The sequence below is a fragment of the Mercurialis annua genome, linkage group LG2 (assembly GCF_937616625.2).
Source record: "Mercurialis annua linkage group LG2, ddMerAnnu1.2, whole genome shotgun sequence".
In the NCBI taxonomy this organism is placed as follows: Eukaryota; Viridiplantae; Streptophyta; class Magnoliopsida; order Malpighiales; family Euphorbiaceae; genus Mercurialis; species Mercurialis annua.
In genome coordinates, this window is record NC_065571.1 from 41493340 (window position 1) to 41513200 (window position 19861).

The 19861-nt window shown below is 31.6% G+C and overlaps 2 protein-coding genes across 5 annotated transcripts; both read left to right on the top strand.

Moving 5' to 3' along the window:
- Positions 1-465: 465 nt before the first annotated feature.
- Positions 466-9210, top strand: LOC126670177 (DNA repair protein recA homolog 1, chloroplastic). Of its 3 annotated transcripts, none has more exons than XR_007638678.2 (14): positions 466-791; positions 2466-2557; positions 2733-2808; positions 3602-3664; positions 3759-3888; positions 4042-4127; positions 4218-4343; positions 4560-4664; positions 4843-4899; positions 5185-5247; positions 5335-5411; positions 7499-7571; positions 8417-8594; positions 8689-9210. XR_007638678.2 is itself a non-coding variant. In XM_050363843.2 (13 exons), exons 1-13 carry the CDS (start codon positions 564-566, stop codon positions 8519-8521), a joined length of 1281 nt encoding a protein of 426 aa, XP_050219800.1. In that variant the 5' UTR covers positions 466-563; the 3' UTR covers positions 8522-8682. The 3 variants fall into 3 exon arrangements, 1 of the variants encoding a protein (XP_050219800.1); XR_007638679.2 differs by having other exon boundaries at positions 9029-9210; XM_050363843.2 differs by lacking the exon at positions 8689-9210 and having other exon boundaries at positions 8417-8682.
- A 4635-nt stretch (positions 9211-13845) lies between these two features.
- LOC126670750 (lysine-specific demethylase JMJ32) lies at positions 13846-18511 on the top strand. 2 transcript variants are annotated; one of them, XM_050364570.2, is made up of 5 exons: positions 13846-14581; positions 15341-15516; positions 16392-16462; positions 16545-17579; positions 18004-18511. In XM_050364570.2, exons 1-4 carry the CDS (start codon positions 13922-13924, stop codon positions 16718-16720), a joined length of 1083 nt encoding a protein of 360 aa, XP_050220527.1. In that variant the 5' UTR covers positions 13846-13921; the 3' UTR covers positions 16721-17579; positions 18004-18511. The 2 variants fall into 2 exon arrangements, with proteins under 2 accessions (XP_050220527.1, XP_050220526.1); XM_050364569.2 differs by having other exon boundaries at positions 18007-18511.
- The last annotated feature ends 1350 nt before the right edge of the window (positions 18512-19861 follow it).

Consider the following 19861-nt stretch of genomic DNA (forward strand, 5'->3'; position numbering starts at 1 on the left):
AAATGCAAGATTTCTCTTCGTTCTACTGTTATTGTCACTCTACAACCGTCGGCTGTTCCAATTTGTGCTTGATTCGATCGAATTTAGAGGTAACAAGATTTCCTCCAATTTTAACCTCGAAGAGAGAGTTTAATTTTTATTATGATCAAGGAAAGAATGAAATAGTTACTTTTTTTGATTTTTTAGGTTAATGTTTTAAGTTTTGAGTTAGTTGAGAAGTAAGTCTCCACGTGTCTAAAGATTTCCGCTTAAAATCAAAACTGTTTGGCACAAAAATCAATGACTCATCTAAAAGGGCGTTTTGCACAAACAGAGGAGGTGGGAGCCTTTTGATACGGTTTTGCCAAGTTATGGAGTGACCTGATCCGATTTCGCGAATTTGGTCTTATTTACTACTTCGTACCAAGTTCAGGGGTTGTTTTTTATCCTTTATAATGGCTAGACTAGGACAAAATTGGAAATGTAATAAGTTTTGGTTGGAAAGAAAACCCGCGATTTTCCCCATCGGCTGCATGTCTCCAATTTAACACTCTTCTTCTTCTTCTTCTTCTTCTTCTTCCAAAATGGATTCTTCTCTTCTGTTCCCTTTAAAGCCGAAATGCAAGGCTTACCCATTTCTCCAATTACCTTCTCCTTTCCATTACAACTCTTCTTTTGAACTTCCTTTCAATTTCAAAGTCTCAAAAGTTACCGCTTCTAAACAAAAATCTCACAAAATTCGCTGTCAATTTGAACCCAAACTCAATAATGGTTCCGTCTCTCCGGACTTCGACGCCCGCTTTCTCGACCGGGTATTTAACTCTTTTATTTACTTTTTTATTATTATTCTTTGCTGTACTTAGCGGCGGAGCCAGAAATTGTGTATAAAGTGGGTAAGATTGTAGTGAAAGTTTGTAAGACGGACAAAATTGATAAAATAAAAATTTTGAGGTGGACAATGCTATGAATTTTCAGTTAAGCAACTGCCCACCATAACCTCCTAGGTCCGCCCTGACTCCTGATTATTGTAATTTTGTGTTTTCTGCTTTGATGTTTGGATTTTGCATTTGGAGGATTAATTGATAAACTGAAGAGTAGAGTACATATATTTATTTATTGGGAATTAATTGTTTGGCATTTTGTAGCTTAACTTAATATTAAAGAATCCATTTCCTTTGAAGCTAAAATGAGCTTTTATGCTTAGTTATACTTGTGTTCCGATTGGAGCAGAATGGTTCGTGTTATTGCAACTTCAGTGATTGATAATCATTAGAGTAAGGATCGCAAATCATGGTATGTTGTGTGTGTAAATTTGGGGCTCTTGTTAGGTTTGGTCTATACAAATTTAGTAATAGAGCTACGAAATCCTAACTTTTTTGGCCTTTTATATAGCATTTGGAAGACCTAAAGCAACTTAAAGAGTAGGGTATGAAAGTACAATTGGATCATTGGGTTTGTGGTTTTGATTGTTTAAAAGATGATGAATTAGCTATTCATCTTGCTTTGTTTCACGAACACATTCTTAGCTGCCCCTAAACCCTTGTAACTTTCCCCAACTTCGAGAGGGAGAATCTCTTCTCTGCATCCGCAGATCTTTCCAGATCCCCAAGGTCACCTCATTCCTGATCTCTCCTCAGTACTCTTTTTTTTCTATCTTCCTTTGATTGAATCTAGAGAGGCGCTAAAGTTTGTACTTTGTTACTATGAACATTTGTTCATTTTTAGATCAAAATAAGAAGCTCATAATTGGTGTAGAAATTACATGAACACGGTTTCAATTTTCAACACCCACAATGTTAATTCTTTGGTTATTTGCATGATCACATTATACTTATGATAGAATATTTCCTATTTGGTGTGGTGTGATTTAGATAAATGCTATAACTATGCTACCCGATAGGTTTTGGCTTTCCTGATTTAAATGGGGACTTCAATATTTGATACTTGGCAGAAGATTGCAACTTTAATTCTAAGATTTATCTGAGAAAAGATGTGTTAAAGAAAAAGGGAACATGTAAAACTAATGCGACACAGGATAGGTAGGCTTGATAAAAATATGAATTTAAATGATTGTTTTGTCTACTATATTAGAAACATTTCTTTGTTCATTATGAAAGGAGACTTACAATTTGATAGTGTTCAATTGAGGAATTTTTTCAGCTGATCTCTATGACCTGTCATCAAACTGAGAAGTCTTAATGGTTCTTGAGTTTTAGTGCCAACTGTTTAATTCTCCAAAAAGGATGTGGAACAAAAGCCATTTGAGCCACAAGGACTGTCTACAAGAATTTTCTTGAATTTAATATATTTTACTTTTAATTATCTCCAAAATCTGTTTATTCTGGCAGCAGTTGCACTAAGATTGAATTCAATCTTGAACCTTCTACGTTTGATGCTTGATAATGTGCTTGATCAACCAAGTTAACTGATATGTCTACAGTTATTAATACTATATTTGTTTGTCAACATATGTTTTTCTTCCCCAGCAAAAAGCACTGGAAGCAGCAATGAATGACATAAATAATTCATTTGGAAATGGAAGTGTTACCAGATTGGGCAGTGCTGGCGGCGCGCTAGTGTAAGTATTCAGCTTGTGCTTGTCATAAGGCTCCATTATCTTCTCTCTCTTGGTTAACATATATATATTTCCACCATGTATCTGTGGAGTACTTGGAGTTTCTGAAAAAATACTCACTATTTAACATACCGCCTAGACTTGTGGTTAGATCATAACATTTGACATCTTTTTGCAGTGAGACTTTCCCTAGTGGATGTTTGACTCTAGATTTTGCTTTAGGTGGTGGCCTTCCAAGAGGAAGAATTGTCGAGGTATGAACCATATTATATGTCTTTATATTTATTATCTTCATTCAACATTTAATAGTCATTTGCATCATCATGACATGAGAAATATTTTGTCTTTTCCGAGAGGCAAGCTGATTGTGTCTCATCTGAGAGTTTGATGGTTGATTTAGAATCTGCTGGTGGCTGTTTTGCACAGTGAGTAAGCAATATTATGCGTATCTAAAGAACAGCCTGAAAAAGGCTCTGTCGTAGCATCATAGGCGTTCCCCCTTGCTAAAGCTTTTTCTAGGCCAAAAGACTATTACTGGTTGTCCAACTGTTTTACCACCCTCGTGTAGTTTTGATTTCTAATACTTATATTAATTTACACATGCCTTTTTTATTGGGTTACAACAAAAGGTGCTTTGATATTAACAAGAGAACTTAAGTGATAAAGAATAACAGAAGGAACATGGGTTGGGAATTGTTGAGTTTGTGCCTCATATTTTTCAGAGTAATGATTATTCCCTAATTTCTCCTGGCAGAGGAAAGGTTTTGCATGGAGGAGCAAAGCTTCTCAAGTATATTTATTGTCCTAGGAAAGATCTAAATATAGAGGGTAATATTTGTAGTTTATGATTTCCTATGATGCTACTGTAAAACTAAAATCCTTTTACCTGAATTTCTTATATTGTGCCTCTCTGCCTAATATCTTAATTTCGTACTTTAAATTGATTGGACTAATGTTAGAATGGTGACTTTTGTATATAACAGAATGATTTTGCTTTTAACTGCTGACCAAGTTAGTTTCTAGTGTCAATAACCATTTTTCTTTCAGATATATGGACCAGAAAGCAGTGGGAAGACCACTTTGGCCCTCCATGCCATTGCAGAAATTCAGGTTTCATTTTTTGTTTTTGCATATTAAAAGATAACTGTAATAGATTATTCTGTTTCTTACGGACCAAGGTGCAATTTATATGCAAAATTAACAGAAGCTTGGTGGGAACGCAATGCTTGTTGATGCAGAGCATGCTTTCGATCCAGCATATTCAAAAGCATTGGGGGTAGATGTAGAAAACTTGATCGTCTGCCAACCTGATAATGGCGAGATGGCACTTGAAAGTAATATAGGATTCTTTGCCATGGCATTAATTCCCTTATGCTTCACAAATATTTGCTTGATGACCATAATCACATGGAATGCAGATTCGATTTGTTGCTGGTCAAATTTGCAGTTCTCAGTATATGGGGTCTAACAGCATTTCCGTATTTCAGTTGCAGATCGTATGTGCAGATCTGGTGCTGTAGATCTGATATGTGTTGATTCTGTATCTGCTCTCACTCCACGAGCCGAGATTGAGGTCTGCTGTCATCCTTCAATATGTACTAGTGTTTTGTATAAAGGTGATATTCTTACCAATATCTGAATCTTTTGTGTTCTTGATAAATAGGGAGAGATAGGGATGCAGCAAATGGGTTTGCAAGCACGCCTTATGAGCCAAGCACTTCGTAAAATGTCAGGAAATGCTTCAAAGGCTGGTTGTACTCTCATTTTCCTTAATCAAATAAGATACAAGGTGACATTTTTTGTTGGGTTTAGCATTCTCATTGGTAGGGTACATACAAATGAGCGCATAATTCAGAGAACTGATACCGTCTTCATGACCAGATTAAATAAATTATTTTTTTCAAAAAGATTAAATCAATTTTACCATCACTTTGCAAATCCTTAAGTTTTATGTCAATGTTTTTCAGTTCTCCATCCAGTATCCTTATCCTTTTACATTTGTTAGATTGGTGTATATTATGGCAATCCAGAAGTAACAAGTGGAGGAATTGCTTTGAAATTCTTTGCCTCAGTTCGTCTAGAAATACGGTCTACGGGGAAGATAAAGTCTGTAAGTATAATAGATTAATAGCTGCTTCTTAATTCTAAATGACCACGGTGAGCTGCATAAATTATTTTGTTTCATTCCCCTCAAGGAGCATGAGAGCTAATAGTTTGTTGTTGTGATGTATATTTCATCAAATTTAAGGTTTTTTGGATTATCACAGTGTAGTTTTGCATCATTTTAGGTTAAAGGAGATGAAGATATAGGGGTTCGAGTTCGTGTGAGAGTGCAGAAGAGTAAGGTATGTAAGAATATAATTTGACAGCCACACTTCAATGACATTTTATATAGATTTAGTGTGATTTTTATAAATTTGTAAGAGTATACTTCATATCATATGCTACAACTATTTATAATTTGTGCACAACTGCTTCAGATGAATTTTTTAGTATTTGAGGAAAGTAGAAAGATGTGATATTGACTATCCAAGTGTTAGTGATTAATGATTATCTTCTATTGCAAATGACTACCAACTTCTTGACCTGTCTCCTTTTTATACTCTGTTGCTTTGTGAATTTTGTGATAGGTATCACGGCCGTACAAGCAAGCTGAGTTCGAAATTATATTTGGAGAGGGAGTGGGCCAACTGGTCAGTGTTTTAATATAATAGTGGTCTTTCCTCTGATAGTGCAAGCTGTTTTAAAATTCAACTTTGATTTAATAAGCACTTCTGTAGGGTTGCGTTTTGGATTGCGCTGAAATGATGGATGTTGTGATAAAGAAGGGTTCTTGGTATAGTTATGGAGACCACAGGTTGGACTTCATATCTTTCTTTTGGTTTGTGACCTTATTTTAGTTTTAATCCCTATTTGTTTGTCCTTCACGTACTTGATTTTTTGGGCATAAATGTTTAAAAATAAAATAATGGATTTGATACATTTGTTTTTCCACTACTCTGGTACTTCCAAATTAATTTCCTCTCTTCTTTGCGCTTCTTTGCACTTCCTCTTAATTTTATTGTCCTTTTGTATCTTTTTCATCCTTCTGGTCTAATTTCTTACTTGGTGATTGCAACTCAAATAAGGCCATGTGGTCCATGTTAATGGGCCACTAACTATAACAAAAAGTCAATGTTAACATCGATATGTAGGGGTGTGCGAAAACCGAAATTTAAAAAAAAACATTGGTTTTTTGATTTGGTTTGGTTTTGGAAGTAAAACAATTGCAGTTAAGTTTTGGTACAAATCAAACTAAACCGAAAAAATCAATTGAACCGACTAGTTTGATTTTGTTCCACCTGAAAAAAATTTAATTTACTCTCTCTGTCCCAATAGAGTTGTCCACTTTCTCTATTTTTTTTACCCCAAAACTTTTGCCCATTTCTAGTAAGCAACTATTTTTAAAATTAATTTTTCTGTATTGCCTTTATTTCAAATCCACTAATGCACTAATATATATTGCTATCCTAAGTAGCACGGACACGGACACGGATACGGGGAAACGGGACACTTGGACACGGCGAAACGGTATAATTTTAAAGTTTCCTATGTATAAAATGAAGTTTCGTGTCCGAAACGTTTCCGAAACGGGGAACGTCGATTGAATGAATTGTCCGTGCTACCTTATCTATTGAAATATATAAGAAAATGAGAATTAGTGACTATATTAAATAAGGGTATAGTAAGAAAAGTAAAAAAAAAATTGTAGAAATTCATAATAATAATTGTGTTTTCTTAAACTGTGTGATAATGAAAAAGTTGACAATTCTATTTGGACGGAGGGAGTATATACATTCGGTTTGATTTGATTTGATTTTGATGAAAGAATAAATTTCGGTTCACAGAAGCTAATAAGATACTATGCTTACATATATATAAGGCAACAGTTTTTGTGGTATAGCTACTATTGGGAAAAAAATTGCTTTAGATGGAAAATTCATTTTTTTTCCAACTACTTGTATAATTGTTATTGTCAATTCTATTTCAATTCAACACCGTATGATTTTGGATGGAATTAATTTTAAGATATCATTGAGTTGAAGATAGAAGTGCAGTATACATCTTGTGCATTTGTCAGAAAAAAATCCGTGTTAATACTCTTTGCTCTCATCTATAATTGTGCTTATTTTTCAAAAGTTTGTGGTTATTTGCTTACTTCAAATGCCCTAATAATTGGTGTCTGGTCATTGGCATTTCATATTATAAACTAAGCTTTAAAGTTGATGGCTAAGAGATAAAATAATGTATTTCTTGGAGTGCAGCCCTTGGTTATTCAACTTGAATGCTTAGTTCTAGGGATGTGCATTTCGAACCGAACTGAATTGAAAATTGAACTCTTTTCAAAATTGAACCAAATTGAATTTACAACAGTTTAATTAATTTAAGACGAACTGATTCAGTCTGTTCGGTTTGTACCAAAACTGAACTGAAATTTTTTTACTTTCAAAACAAACCAAACCAAAAAACTGACTTTTTTTTATAATGTCAAACCAAATCGCAATTGTCGGTTCGGTTATTCTGTTTGATTAGATTTTTGCACACCCATGCTCAGTTCAGTGTCTATATGAGAGGGTGAGGTTGGATAAAAAAAGACATCAAATACTACTTAACCTTAGGATTACAAGAGTATTGCAGCATAGACGATAAAACCATATTTTTTGATAGAGCATTAATTGCAGGGTGAGTGGAAGCATGGGTTCCTCACCCTAACTGCATGTAATTGATCTTCATGATTCTTCTATTCCTGATGATTTCTGATAAAATATCGTGTGTTTAGGCTGCTCTAAGATTTTAACGGACCCATAATATTTCCTTGGATTGGAAGTAGCATATATAACAATTTTGTACTGTCTGAGTATAATGGCTAATTGAGTTTTTACTTATCATTTATGTTTTGTGAAGATTGGGACAAGGAAGAGACAAAGCATTACAGTACTTGAGAGACAATCCTCACCTTTATGAAGAAATAGAGAAGGTTGGTTGCTTACTACTTGTATGCATTGTTTCTTAAGCCTCCTAAATTAGAGGGATGAACAAAAACCAAATTAAACCCTTTTTTTTTAACAAGACCAAATCAAAGTTTATTCTGGTTCGATTGAACGAGAGATTGGTTGGATGTGAATGAGTAGAGAGTTGGTTTTTGTTTTTTGTTTGATTTCTACCATTAGTTAACCAAAAAACCGACCTTCAAAACATTGTTTTGATCAACACATGTATATATTTGTTGTGTGTGTGTATATATACATATATACACGCACATATAAATATAAATTAATGGGAAATTCTACCGTTACTTTGTTCATTTAATCATTGGATGAAAGTGATGAAAATTCATCCAACAGTATTATATATATTAATTAATGGGAAATTCTACGTTTACTTTGTTTTTAGCGTATTTTGTTCATTTATCCATTGGATGAAAGTGATGAAAATTCATCAAACGGTGAGTGAAGAAAGTAATGTTTACTTTGTAAAAAAAACAAAGTAACCATAGGAAGATCCTAAATTAATACATATGTTTAGAAATTTATATTTATTAATTTAGTTACCATATATAATTTAGACTAAATCTATATTAACCGAAACAAACTGAAGAAAATTATAAATTTTGGTGAACCAAACCAATATTTAAAATAAATATATGGTGTGGCTTGGTTTTTGTTCTGTCAATATTGGAATGATTTGGCTTTAACTGAACGAAACTGAACTTTGCACACCTCAATCCTGAAGTATGTTGCTGTGCCATCTTTTGTTGTTATTTATTTATGTGTTTGTTGATTTCAAATTCTTATTATAATGCATATTATGTTTGCGTTGCAGAAAGTTCGGTCCATGATGGCAGACGGAACTGTAAATGCATCCTCTGTTGCCTTGAGCAACTCATCATTACCTATACAAGATGAAAATGTTTACGACGAGATCTGATTCATAGTTGAGAGTTCTGTTGTTGTTCAAGTCATAAGTAGATACCAGCAGTTTACGATATCCTCCTCGGCAGGTTAGTTGCCAATAGCAGGCAGTTTTGATTGTTCCATTGTTGTTTATCCACTCGCTGGGTTAAACTGATGGAAATTATTTTTCTTTTCGTTTAGTCTTGTAGAGACTTGGCTGTTATTTTGATTGACTTAAATATTAATTTGTCCTCTAAACTTCCACGTATTGGTCAATTAGAACAAAGATTACTTTGTTATCAAATTCGCCAGAAACTAGTTAATTATTATCAATTTACAATCCTAAACCACGCTTGTTCTGCGCATGAATTAGATTTCTTACCAAATTGATAATAATAGATAAGTTTCTGGCCAAATTTTATCAACAAAAATATTGTTCTAATTTACCAGAACTTGCAAGTTGAGTGGAAAATTGATATATAAGTCTATTTTGATTGTACACAATGAGGTATCACTGATAGGAATGGCATGTATTTTAAAGGGGTGAAAGTAGAAGGGAAAAATGTTTTTGCGTCGGGAGAATTCTTGTTTTGGCGCTTTGTTTTCGGCAGAAGTAGAAAGTGAAACTGAGAAGGTTGATCAGTTGATTCTCAGCCAAAGATTAGAGATTCGTAGATTGTAATGTTATGATTTAATATAAAGTGTTTACGGAAATTTAAAGTAGTTCGTTAATTACTTTATTTCTTCTAATTGTTTTGATATATTTCAGCGGTATCTATATCATTCAATTCAGTCAATAATTTGCTTTTTAAAAAAATTGTTCAATTTTATGCAACTCATGGATAGTACAAATATGGCCTAAGGTCGAACCTTTATAGTTTTTCTGTTCTAACTTTAAAAAAAGAACTAAATTTTAAAATATTAATCTGATTTAGTTATAATTAAATTGGAATCTCGATCGAGTGTATTTTTGTTTTTTAAATGTGGCTGTTGTCCCTGATTCTGTACAAATGTAACTGAATTTTTAGGGAAAATGTGCATTTGCTCAAATTGTTCTTGAAAATTCGATCATGACGTGGCATAACCAACGTGCAATTTTGTAAACTGCAACTCGCAAGAGATCAAAACAAATTATTACTATTATGGCTATTAATCAACTATTACACTTCAAATTAGAACTCCCTATCACATAACCCCTTGAATTTTAAAATTGGATTTTAATTCTCTTAAACTTTACCTAATAGTCAACTAAATATTTTTTGTCTCAAAACCGTCTCAAACCACTTTTGTTTTTTCAAAAAATAACCAAAATACTCCTAAAATCAATAAAAAAAATCAAACCAACTCAATATAACCAAATCTAAAATCATCCATCCAAACAAATCAAACATAACTCATCCATCCAATCAATTCAAACTTAAATCCCCAATCCATCCAATTAAATCAAACCACTAAACCGGAACCACCGTCGCACCGCCACCAACTTTTTCCGGCCACCGCCAACCATCCATCGCCGGAAAAAAAATTCCGATCAAAAATTAAATAAATATTTAAAATTAATTTTTTTTTGCATTTGATAAGACGAACGGGTCAACCTGTTCGTCTTCTCAGGCGAGATTTGTTTGCAGGCGAACCTCACCTGAAAACCGATTTTTTTTGCATTTGATAAGATGAACGGGTTCTCAGGCAAGATTTGTTTTCAGGCGAACCTCGCCTGAAAACAGAACATACCCAAATTGGGTCTGTTCATCGGTTTCAGGTGAGGTTCGCCTGAAAACGAACTTCGTTTGAAAAAAAATATTTTGAAATATAAATAATTATGTAAGATACAAAAAAAATATTTTAATTATTTATTTAATTTTTGGACGAATATTTTTCCGGCGGTGGATGGCAGTGACCGAAAAAAGGTGACGGCGGTGGGTGGCTGTTTCTGATTGAGTAGTTTGATTTAGTTGGATGGTTTAGTGATTTAGGTTTGATTTGATTAGATGAATCATATTTAATTTGGTTAGATGGGTGACTTTAGGTTTGGTTAGTTAGATTGAGTTAGTTTGATGTTTTTCTTATCAATGTTAGGGGTATCTACTATATATATATATAAAGTAGGACGTTTTTTTCCATGGTTTGAGAAATTGCCACTTGGCATACTCTTATTTGTTTAAAAAATATATTATTTTAATTGCTTTGAAAAAATATCTGTCATATTTAAAATATTTACTAACTATAATAGGTTAATTACTAAGGTAGTAATAAATGTATTAAATTGCTAATAAAAGTATGAATAATTTCTCAGTGACCTATGATTTTTAACGAAAAAATTTAAAAGGTCAATAAATTGTATAGCTCATAAACTTTGGTCAAATAACCTAAGAATAAGTATGCCTTTGATAAAAAAAAACCTAATAGTAATTATCAAAATTAATACTACAGTTACAAAATTTAATATTCTCATTATCATTAAAAAAAATCTTTTGATATACTTTTATATTATCATTATATATACTCATACTTTTATTCTTATTCAATTGATAAGTTTTTTATACTTTCTCTTATTCATTAGATTTTTTTCTTTACGATTCTTTAGTTGTTCTAATTTCTTCTTCTTTGTTCTATAATTCAAATACTATGCCCTAACTAATTATTTTTTATGCAGATATTAAAAAGATCTGAATACATAAAATAAATCAACAGGTTTTATCACCATCTTTGTCTTCAAATTTTTAAATTCTTTGTTCTCATTTTTTTTATTCGTATCTAGCACTTTCATAATCATTCTCATATTTATTTTTTGTTTTTTTTGACATTTATATACCATTTTTTTTAAATTAATATGGCAAGATCTACATTTTTTAGTTAATATTTGACACTCTCACAATCATCTCATACATTTTTGTTTTAAATCTTCTTTTCTAAATGAGTGTGGTAAGAATAAATTGATTTACTAATCTAATTTGGCAATATTTGTTTTTTAAATTTCTCCATATTTCTTTTTAAATTATATGGTAATATTGGAGAATTTAATACATCGTTGATTTTCTATTCATATTTGGTATATGGCTACATTTTTCTTTAAAATTAAACATAATTCTTTTTAATTGGTATGGCAAAATCAGTGAAATTGAAATATTATTTGATTATCTAATCTAATTTATGGCAAGATCAACATTTTTTTTAGTTGATAGTTGACACTCTCACGATCATTTCATATATACTTCTTTTCAATCTTTATTTCTAAATGGGTGTGGTAAAAATAAATTGATTTATTAATATAATTTGGCAATATCATTCTTTTAAATTTCTCCATATTTCTGTTTAATCTATATGATAATATTAAAGAATTTAATACATCAATTGATTTTCTATTCAAATTTGCTAATATTTTTTCTTTAAAATTGAAAAAATAATTCGTTTTTATTGGTTTGGCAAAATCGGCGAAGTTGAAATATTACTTAGTTTCTAATATAATTTAGTAACATTTTTATTTTCTAAATTGTTAAATTACTTCATTTTATTTGTTATTATAAATAACCTAAGAATAAGTATGCCTTTGATAAAAAAAACTAATAGCAATTATCAAAATTAATACTACAGTTACAAAATTTAATATACTTATTATCATTAAAAAAATCTTTTGATATACTCTTATATTACCATTATATATACTCATACTTTTATTCTTATTCAATTGGTAAGTTTTTTATACTTTCTCTTATTCTTTAGATTTTTTTCTTTACAATTCTTTAGTTGTTCTAATTTCTTCTTCTTTGTTCTATTATTCAAATACTATGCCCTAACTAATTATTTTTTATGCAGATATTAAAAAGATTTGTTGAATACAGAAAATAAATCAACAGGTTTTATCACCATCTTTGTCTTCAAATTTTTAAATTTTTCGTTCTCATTTATCTTTTTTATTCGTATCTAGCGCTTTCATAATCATTCTCATATTTGTTTTTTGTTTTTTTTGACATTTATATACCATTTTTTTTAAACTAATATGGCAAGATCTACATTTTTTTAGTTAATATTTGACACTCTCACAATTATCTCATACATTTTTGTTTTAAATCTTCTTTTCTAAATGAGCGTGGTAAGAATAAATTGATTTATTAATCTAATTTGGCAATATTTATTTTTTAAATTTTTTCATATTTCTTTTTAAATTATATGGTAATATTGGAGAATTTAATACATCGTTGATTTTCTATTCATATTTGGTATATGGCTACATTTTTATTTAAAATTAAACATAATTCTTTTTAATTGGTATGGAAAAATCAGTGAAATTGAAATATTATTTGATTTTCTAATCTAATTTATGGCAAGATCAACATTTTTTTTAGTTGATAGTTGACACTCTCACGATCATTTCATATATACTTCTTTTCAATCTTTATTTCTAAATGGGTGTGGTAAAAATAAATTGATTTATTAATATAATTTGGCAATATCATTCTTTTAAATTTCTCCATATTTCGGTTTAATCTATATGGTAATATTAAAGAATTTAATACATCAATTGATTTTCTATTTAAATTTGCTAACATTTTTTCTTTAAAATTGAAAAAAAAAATCGTTTTTATTGGTTTGGCAAAATCGACGAAGTTGAAATATTACTTAGTTTCTAATATAGTTTAGTAACATTTCTATTTTCTAAATTGTTAAATTATTTCATTTTATTTGTTATTATAAATTTGGTCAAATTTAATGCATGTATTGGTTTGTTGAGCTAATCTTTTTTATTTGTATTAGACAAAGGAAACCTGATTAAAATTCAGAATATAGAAAATAATAAATTATAATCATACTCATTTTTTTTACAACATTCATTTTTAATTGGTATAATAATATTTAATTGACTTGTTTAATTAATTTTATACCATTTTTTTCTTAAAATTTCAATATCATTTTATTGAAACAAAATTGCAATAACATAGTTTTTAATTGATAAGGTAAATTGGCGAATTTAAAGTTTTAGTTAGTTTTAAAAGCTTAGAACTACGACTTTGATTTTAACAATATTCTTTGAATTTGGTAACAGCTGACAGTTTAAAATATAAATATAATATTAATTATCCATTGTGAAGTATATCAGTATTTGTTTTTTGAATTTTAATTTATAATTTAATAACAAACAAAATAAATTGATTAACAAATTTTGATAGCAGTTTAAAAAATTAATAAAATTAAATAAAAAACGTGCAACGCACGGGACAAATGCTAGTTTTAATCAATTTACGGGAAAATGGTTTAGTTGACCATTAAATATAATTTAGGGGGTTTTGTGATAGGGCCGCGAAATCGGAATGCTATAGTTGATTAATAGCCAATTCAACAAGTTGAAGAGTTGGGGTTGGGGCAAAGACATAAACCCAAGACTGACTTGCATACAAACAAATAGAGATTTGAGAATCAAGAAAACAAACCGAGCAGCATGACAGAAACCCAAATAGAAAGCTTATGGCAAGAAATAAGAGACTTAAATTTCTCAACAGCAATAGACCACTTAAACTCCCCTCCAACTCCACTTCACTTCCTCAGAAGCTACGTCTCACCCAACAAACCATGCATAATCTCCAACGCCATCTCCCACTGGCCAGCTCTATCCCTCTGGCCAAACCCCTCCTACCTCACAACCTCCCTCTCAACCTCCGCCGTCTCCCTCCACCTCACCCCTCACGGCGCCGCCGACTCCCTCGTCCCCACTTCACCTCACTCCCTCTCTTTTGCCTCCGCCCATGTCCAGACCTTGCCTTTTCCGCTGGCTCTTGACTGGGTTCTCAACAGTGAAGTTGGTGAGTCGGTGGCTTACTTGCAGCAGCAGAATGACTGCTTTAGAACTGAGTATTCTGATGGTTTGGGGTGTGATTGCGATGAGCATATTGGTTGGGCTACGGAGGCTTTTGGGGGTTTGCCTGAGGCTGTGAATTTGTGGATTGGTAATGAATTGTCTGAGACTTCTTTTCATAAGGATCATTATGAGAATTTGTATGCTGTTGTTTCTGGGGAGAAGCATTTTTTGCTGCTTCCTCCTACTGATGTGCATAGATTGTATGTAAGGGATTATCCTGCTGCTCAATACTCTTATTCTCAGGTATTTTCTTCGTCTTTTATAGATAGATTATATGTTTCTCATTGTTTTCCATAGATTGTATATAGTAATTATTCCTCTTGTTGCCCGCACGGGTTTGATCCAATGGTCTAAGCTTTAGCCATGTGGACGACGTGGTCGCAGGTTTTAACCCCGGCTACGCCCATTCTAAAAGATGGAGTGGTTTGGGCTGGGTTGCTGGCTATTATAGCCTGGATTTGCCAAGTATGTGGGCTTGTGGGCTTGTGGGCGGTCTACATCCCGGGGTTTGACACTGATCCTGGCTTTTGGCTTAGAAGAGCGAGTCATTCTCACAAAAAAAAATTCCTCTTGTTTATTTGTTTTATAGGAAAGGGAGATAACTCTTTAAAGAATAATCTTTGATGTTTTTGGATTGTGTTTTGATCACTATGAATGTAGTTTTGCAATATGATCTTTAGAGAAAATGGGGAATTTATATTAGAGAATGAAAAGACATGATATTTGTTGCTTTTTTTGGTATTTGTAATTGAATTTTGTTGATGGGTTTTTTGCTATATTGCTTGGAAACGGAAATAATATATTTTTACAAGAATAGATTATAACTATGAAGTTTTGTTGTTTTAGAAGATTTATGGAAATGGGAATAAAACGCCAATGTAGTGTCTATAAGTTTCTGAGCAATATAGATTTTTAGGAAGTTGGAGGTCTTAGACTTGAGAATGAAACTGAAAGTTATAGTGTTGGGTAATTACAGTTGAATTTTGCATATGGACTTTTCAGGAAAATGGAGAATTTAGATTGGAAATGGAAGAACCAGTGAGGAATGTGCCATGGTGTAGTGTCAATCCATACCCTTCTCCTGAGGAAAAAGAGAGTGAAATGGCTAAATTTCCTTTGTATTTCAATGGTCCTAAGCCATTTGAAATTACGGTTAAGGCTGGGCAAATCCTCTACTTGTAAGCTCCATTTTCTTTTCTATGTATTCTTGCTTCTCCATTGACATTATTTTGTTTTTGATATTAGGAATCTGCATTGTTTACTAAATGTTAGGTACACAATTAAATGTAAGGAACTCTTCTGTGTTCATAAATAACTTGTTTTGAAGCATTCATAGAGCGTGTACTATAAATGTCTTCATTTCCTTAAGGCCTAATCAGTCAAAAAAATCCAAACCGTATTGACCTTTATGAATTCTAACCAACCTTTGCATTTCCTCATTTTAACACGATTTGAATAGTTGCATTTCAATTATAGTTGAATATATCATTTGAGCGAGTAGCACCTCAGTAGCATATGGGCAAAAGTCATGTACTATCCACTCAAATAGCACATTTGGCTAAAATTGAAATACAATTATCCAAGGTTAGGATTGACAAAATTAGAAGGTTGAGTTAGAAATGAAAAAGATCGATAAGATTTGGCTTTTTTGGATGAATCCCATTGCAAAAGACTTGCCCGCATCAGTTTTGCAATAAAAAGAATTTGGAAGTTATGCTATGCTTACAATATATTAAAAGAGTACTCTTTATGATTACTTGATTACATTTTCAATTCTCCACCTGTTAAATCCAATTGCCTTCGAATTCAATTCAACTTAATTATAGGCACAAAAAGTAGAAAACTACTAAAAGTTAGATTGTTTTACACCATTCTTAAAGAACAAAACTTATTCAAGGGCTTTGGCGAGAGGAAATGCTTCTTGTCTTAGAAAATTTGTACAGCAGATACAGTAATGCTAGAATTTTGAGGCTAATTTGCGTAACTATATTTTATCTACATACTATTTTTTTTATTGAATAAATTCAGAGGTTAATTTGGAAAAATTATCCAGGCCTAGTATGTGGTTTCATCATGTACGACAGAGTTCAGACGACAATGGATGCACTATTGCCATAAATTATTGTAAGATATAACACATTTTCTGCAATCGTTTTGGTTCTGTCTTATGTATTTTTAGATGCTAAGGCGTAGGTGTTCGTGGCAGGGTATGACATGCAGTTTGATATCAAGTATGCGTATTTCAACTTCTTGCAATCAATTCATTACGAACGCAGGAATTCAGGTTCTGATGTATCTATTTCCAAGTTGAGACATAATTCATTTACTGGCGCATCTGAAGTAGATGGATTGGAGTTGAGTGAAGATACTGAAAATAACTAAGATAGCTTTGATTTTTCCTTTGAAAACCTATTTTTGGAATTCTTCGTTTATCATGAATTGTTCATGCCATAAGAATTCTTTTGCATTATGTTTAGACAATCATAAAATTTATCAGTTACTTGACACATACTGAATTTCTTTTGGGTCATTTCGGGTCATAGAATCTGTCTATCATTTGATTTTAATAGATAAGGTGACTGGTTTACAGTATAAGTTTTTGCTACTTTTCAATGTATGTCTATAGACCAACAGCGTCATTAACCTTCAAAGTTTTTATATACACTTAATTCTCCTCAAATCAAGTATAAATATAGGTACTTGATATGAAGTTTACTTAATTATAGTTCTCGTCTTAGTTTTGTTTATTGCATTAATGAATTACCGTGATTGCCTTGCAGTGTGAATTGTTATAGACATGTATATAACCTATGAGTCCAAATTTTCTTTCATGAATGTAATTAGAAAGTCAATCAAAATCTAAAACAACTTCGATTTGGCGGGAATTATGTAGTTAATTCTAACTTGTGATTCCTTTGATAGTGCTCGTATTATCATTTTAAAATGAAGAAAAAGGTGAATAGATAGATATGAAAAATTCAATTGAAAATATTTGTTGTGTTTATTAAAAAAGTAAAAGTGAATGTATTAATAAAGCAATTTTTTTTTTTTTTAACTTTTACAAATTAACAGTCTCATTCAAATTTGAAAATATAATTTTGTATTTGAGTGTGTAAAAGCAGCTGCAGATTTATGGATGTTGCACAAGTTTCTACAGGACCAACTGGGAGGTTCTTGGCTTGAACTAACTTGACCTATTGGAGAAGGAAGAGTCAAGAGGGCACATAGCTCTTCCAAAGCGGTATCTCACTAACAGCTTAAAACATATTGCCTGTTGTTTTATCTATTGTTTAAATAACTTGAAATGGTTCAATGTGCAACAAGAATCTGCATTTTCGAATGATTTTAGAGCGTTGAAATGCATAATGATTGGAAATAACGCAGAATTGCATTCTTTTAGAAATAAGCAAAAAGTTGGCATTTTATTAAGTTTGTATATTTCCGGTGCAGTTGCATTGCATGCATGCTTTACCTTTCATTGAGTATTTGTTTTAGCAGTTAAGATTTGATCAAAGCATTTAATTATACTACTTGATACCATATAATTGCATAGTTAAAAGTAGGTATATCTGTTTTTTTATAAAGTTTGCAGGTATGCATGTTTTAACTCCTATGAAGAGAACTTTTGCATTTCTGTATCTAAAACTCGAAATGTTTCTGAATAGTAGGAATCGTCTTTAGTATGAAATCAAGAATAGTTGGCCTAAACCTGCACAGAAACAGGGGACTCGAGAATGCTTTTGTTGAGCTTTCTTCTGCGGAATTGAGAGCTCGTAGCAGAAGATAACCAGCTGTGAGAAGCTTTTGCACACTTTATTTACCATCTCCTAATCAATCGCTCAAGACAGGCATGATACGGGAGAATAGCTGAACATTCATCTTATTATTATCTTCTTTGCCTACGGGAACGTTCACATCGATTCATTGATTTTGCGTTGTTTTGGAATACTATATGGCTATTGTTGTTTTATGTGGAAAATCTAGGAGTGCGAGCAGTATGAGCCCCGCCCATAAAAGAGACCCAAGTTATCTTGTTATTTAGATTTTTCCTTTATTTTTAGTTTTTTTGTAAGCAATGATCTTGTGTTCCTTGGTAGCACTTGTCATCCTTTAGAAGTTGTTTAAGTTCTCTCAACGACCCTATTGCTTATATGTTTGTGTGCGTTGTACTAAGTGTGCTTTTAAAGTAGACCTGTCTATATTTTTAGAGATAAGGGTGTGCCCGGAATCGAACTGATAAAAAAAACCGATTCATTTCAAACTGAAAAATACCGATTCAGTTCATTTGTTATAACTTTTTTTACAAAAATTCGGTTTGATTTCCACTTTTGAAAAATTAATAAAACGAAGAAAACCAAACTATCTATATAATTTAATTTTCTAAAAAAGATCATATATTATATTCTTATGTATTCAAACAGTTAAAAATGTATAATATATTATTATTTGATTTACATTTGATTTCTAATTTTAATATTTCATACTTAATTTTTTAATTTTCCTATAGAAATTATTTAAAAAGGAAGATTGCTTGTATTTTGATAAAATCAAACCGAATCGAACTTTATTTGTCTAATTCGATTCAGTTTTTGTTTCCTTTGAAAACCAAATGGTGTTTGAAGAATCATCTTTCGAACTGAAAAATGATTTCGCACCCCTATTTAGAAGTTCTAAAATTAATTAGATTGGATGTTAAACCTTATGGTCTCTTTGTTATCGCTTCATTGGCTTGTTATGTGTTACTCTTTTTTTTTTTTATCTCAGATAAAACTACTCTATGTATTACTTTTGTAATAAAAATGTACTCTTAGGAATGCATCATGGAAGCTACTATACGGACATATATAGAAACCATGTTCAAATGTTTTTCATTTTGTAGAATGAGCTTGATGGGATTCATTTGAACCAATTGGTGTTTAGTGGAGATGCTCAACTAATATTTAAACACATTTCCATTTACTCACAATCAATGTGGGATACTCCCACTTCAATACTCCTCCTCACACATAGCGTGTCCGGGTCAAGCAACTAATTCCCCCTCACGCATCTCACGTGAGCCGGGCCTGTATGAATGGATAATGCTCTAATATTATGTTAGAGAGAAAAATATATTTTTTTGTATAAATTTACATATAGAGTATTATATACATACAAGAGTCCAAGAAAAAGGAAAGAATTTATTCTAATTAGTATATAGATATAGCTATATATTAGCCTATTAATTAGGCTCTAATTTTCAAATCTAAATTAGGAAGTTATAGAATAGAAAATTAACTAACACTCCCTCTTAATCTGGAACATAGATATCAATCATGTGAAACTTGTCAGTCAATTTGATGAAATTTTTCCTTTTAAGTGCCTTTTGTAAACATATCAGCCATCTGTTCTTTAGAAGGCGTATATAGAGTACAAATCTTCTTATCAGTAACAACATTTCTCACAAAATGACAATAAATTTCAATATATTTTGTGCGTTAATGAAAGAAGGAATTATTTGCAATATGAATTAATACTTGATGATCG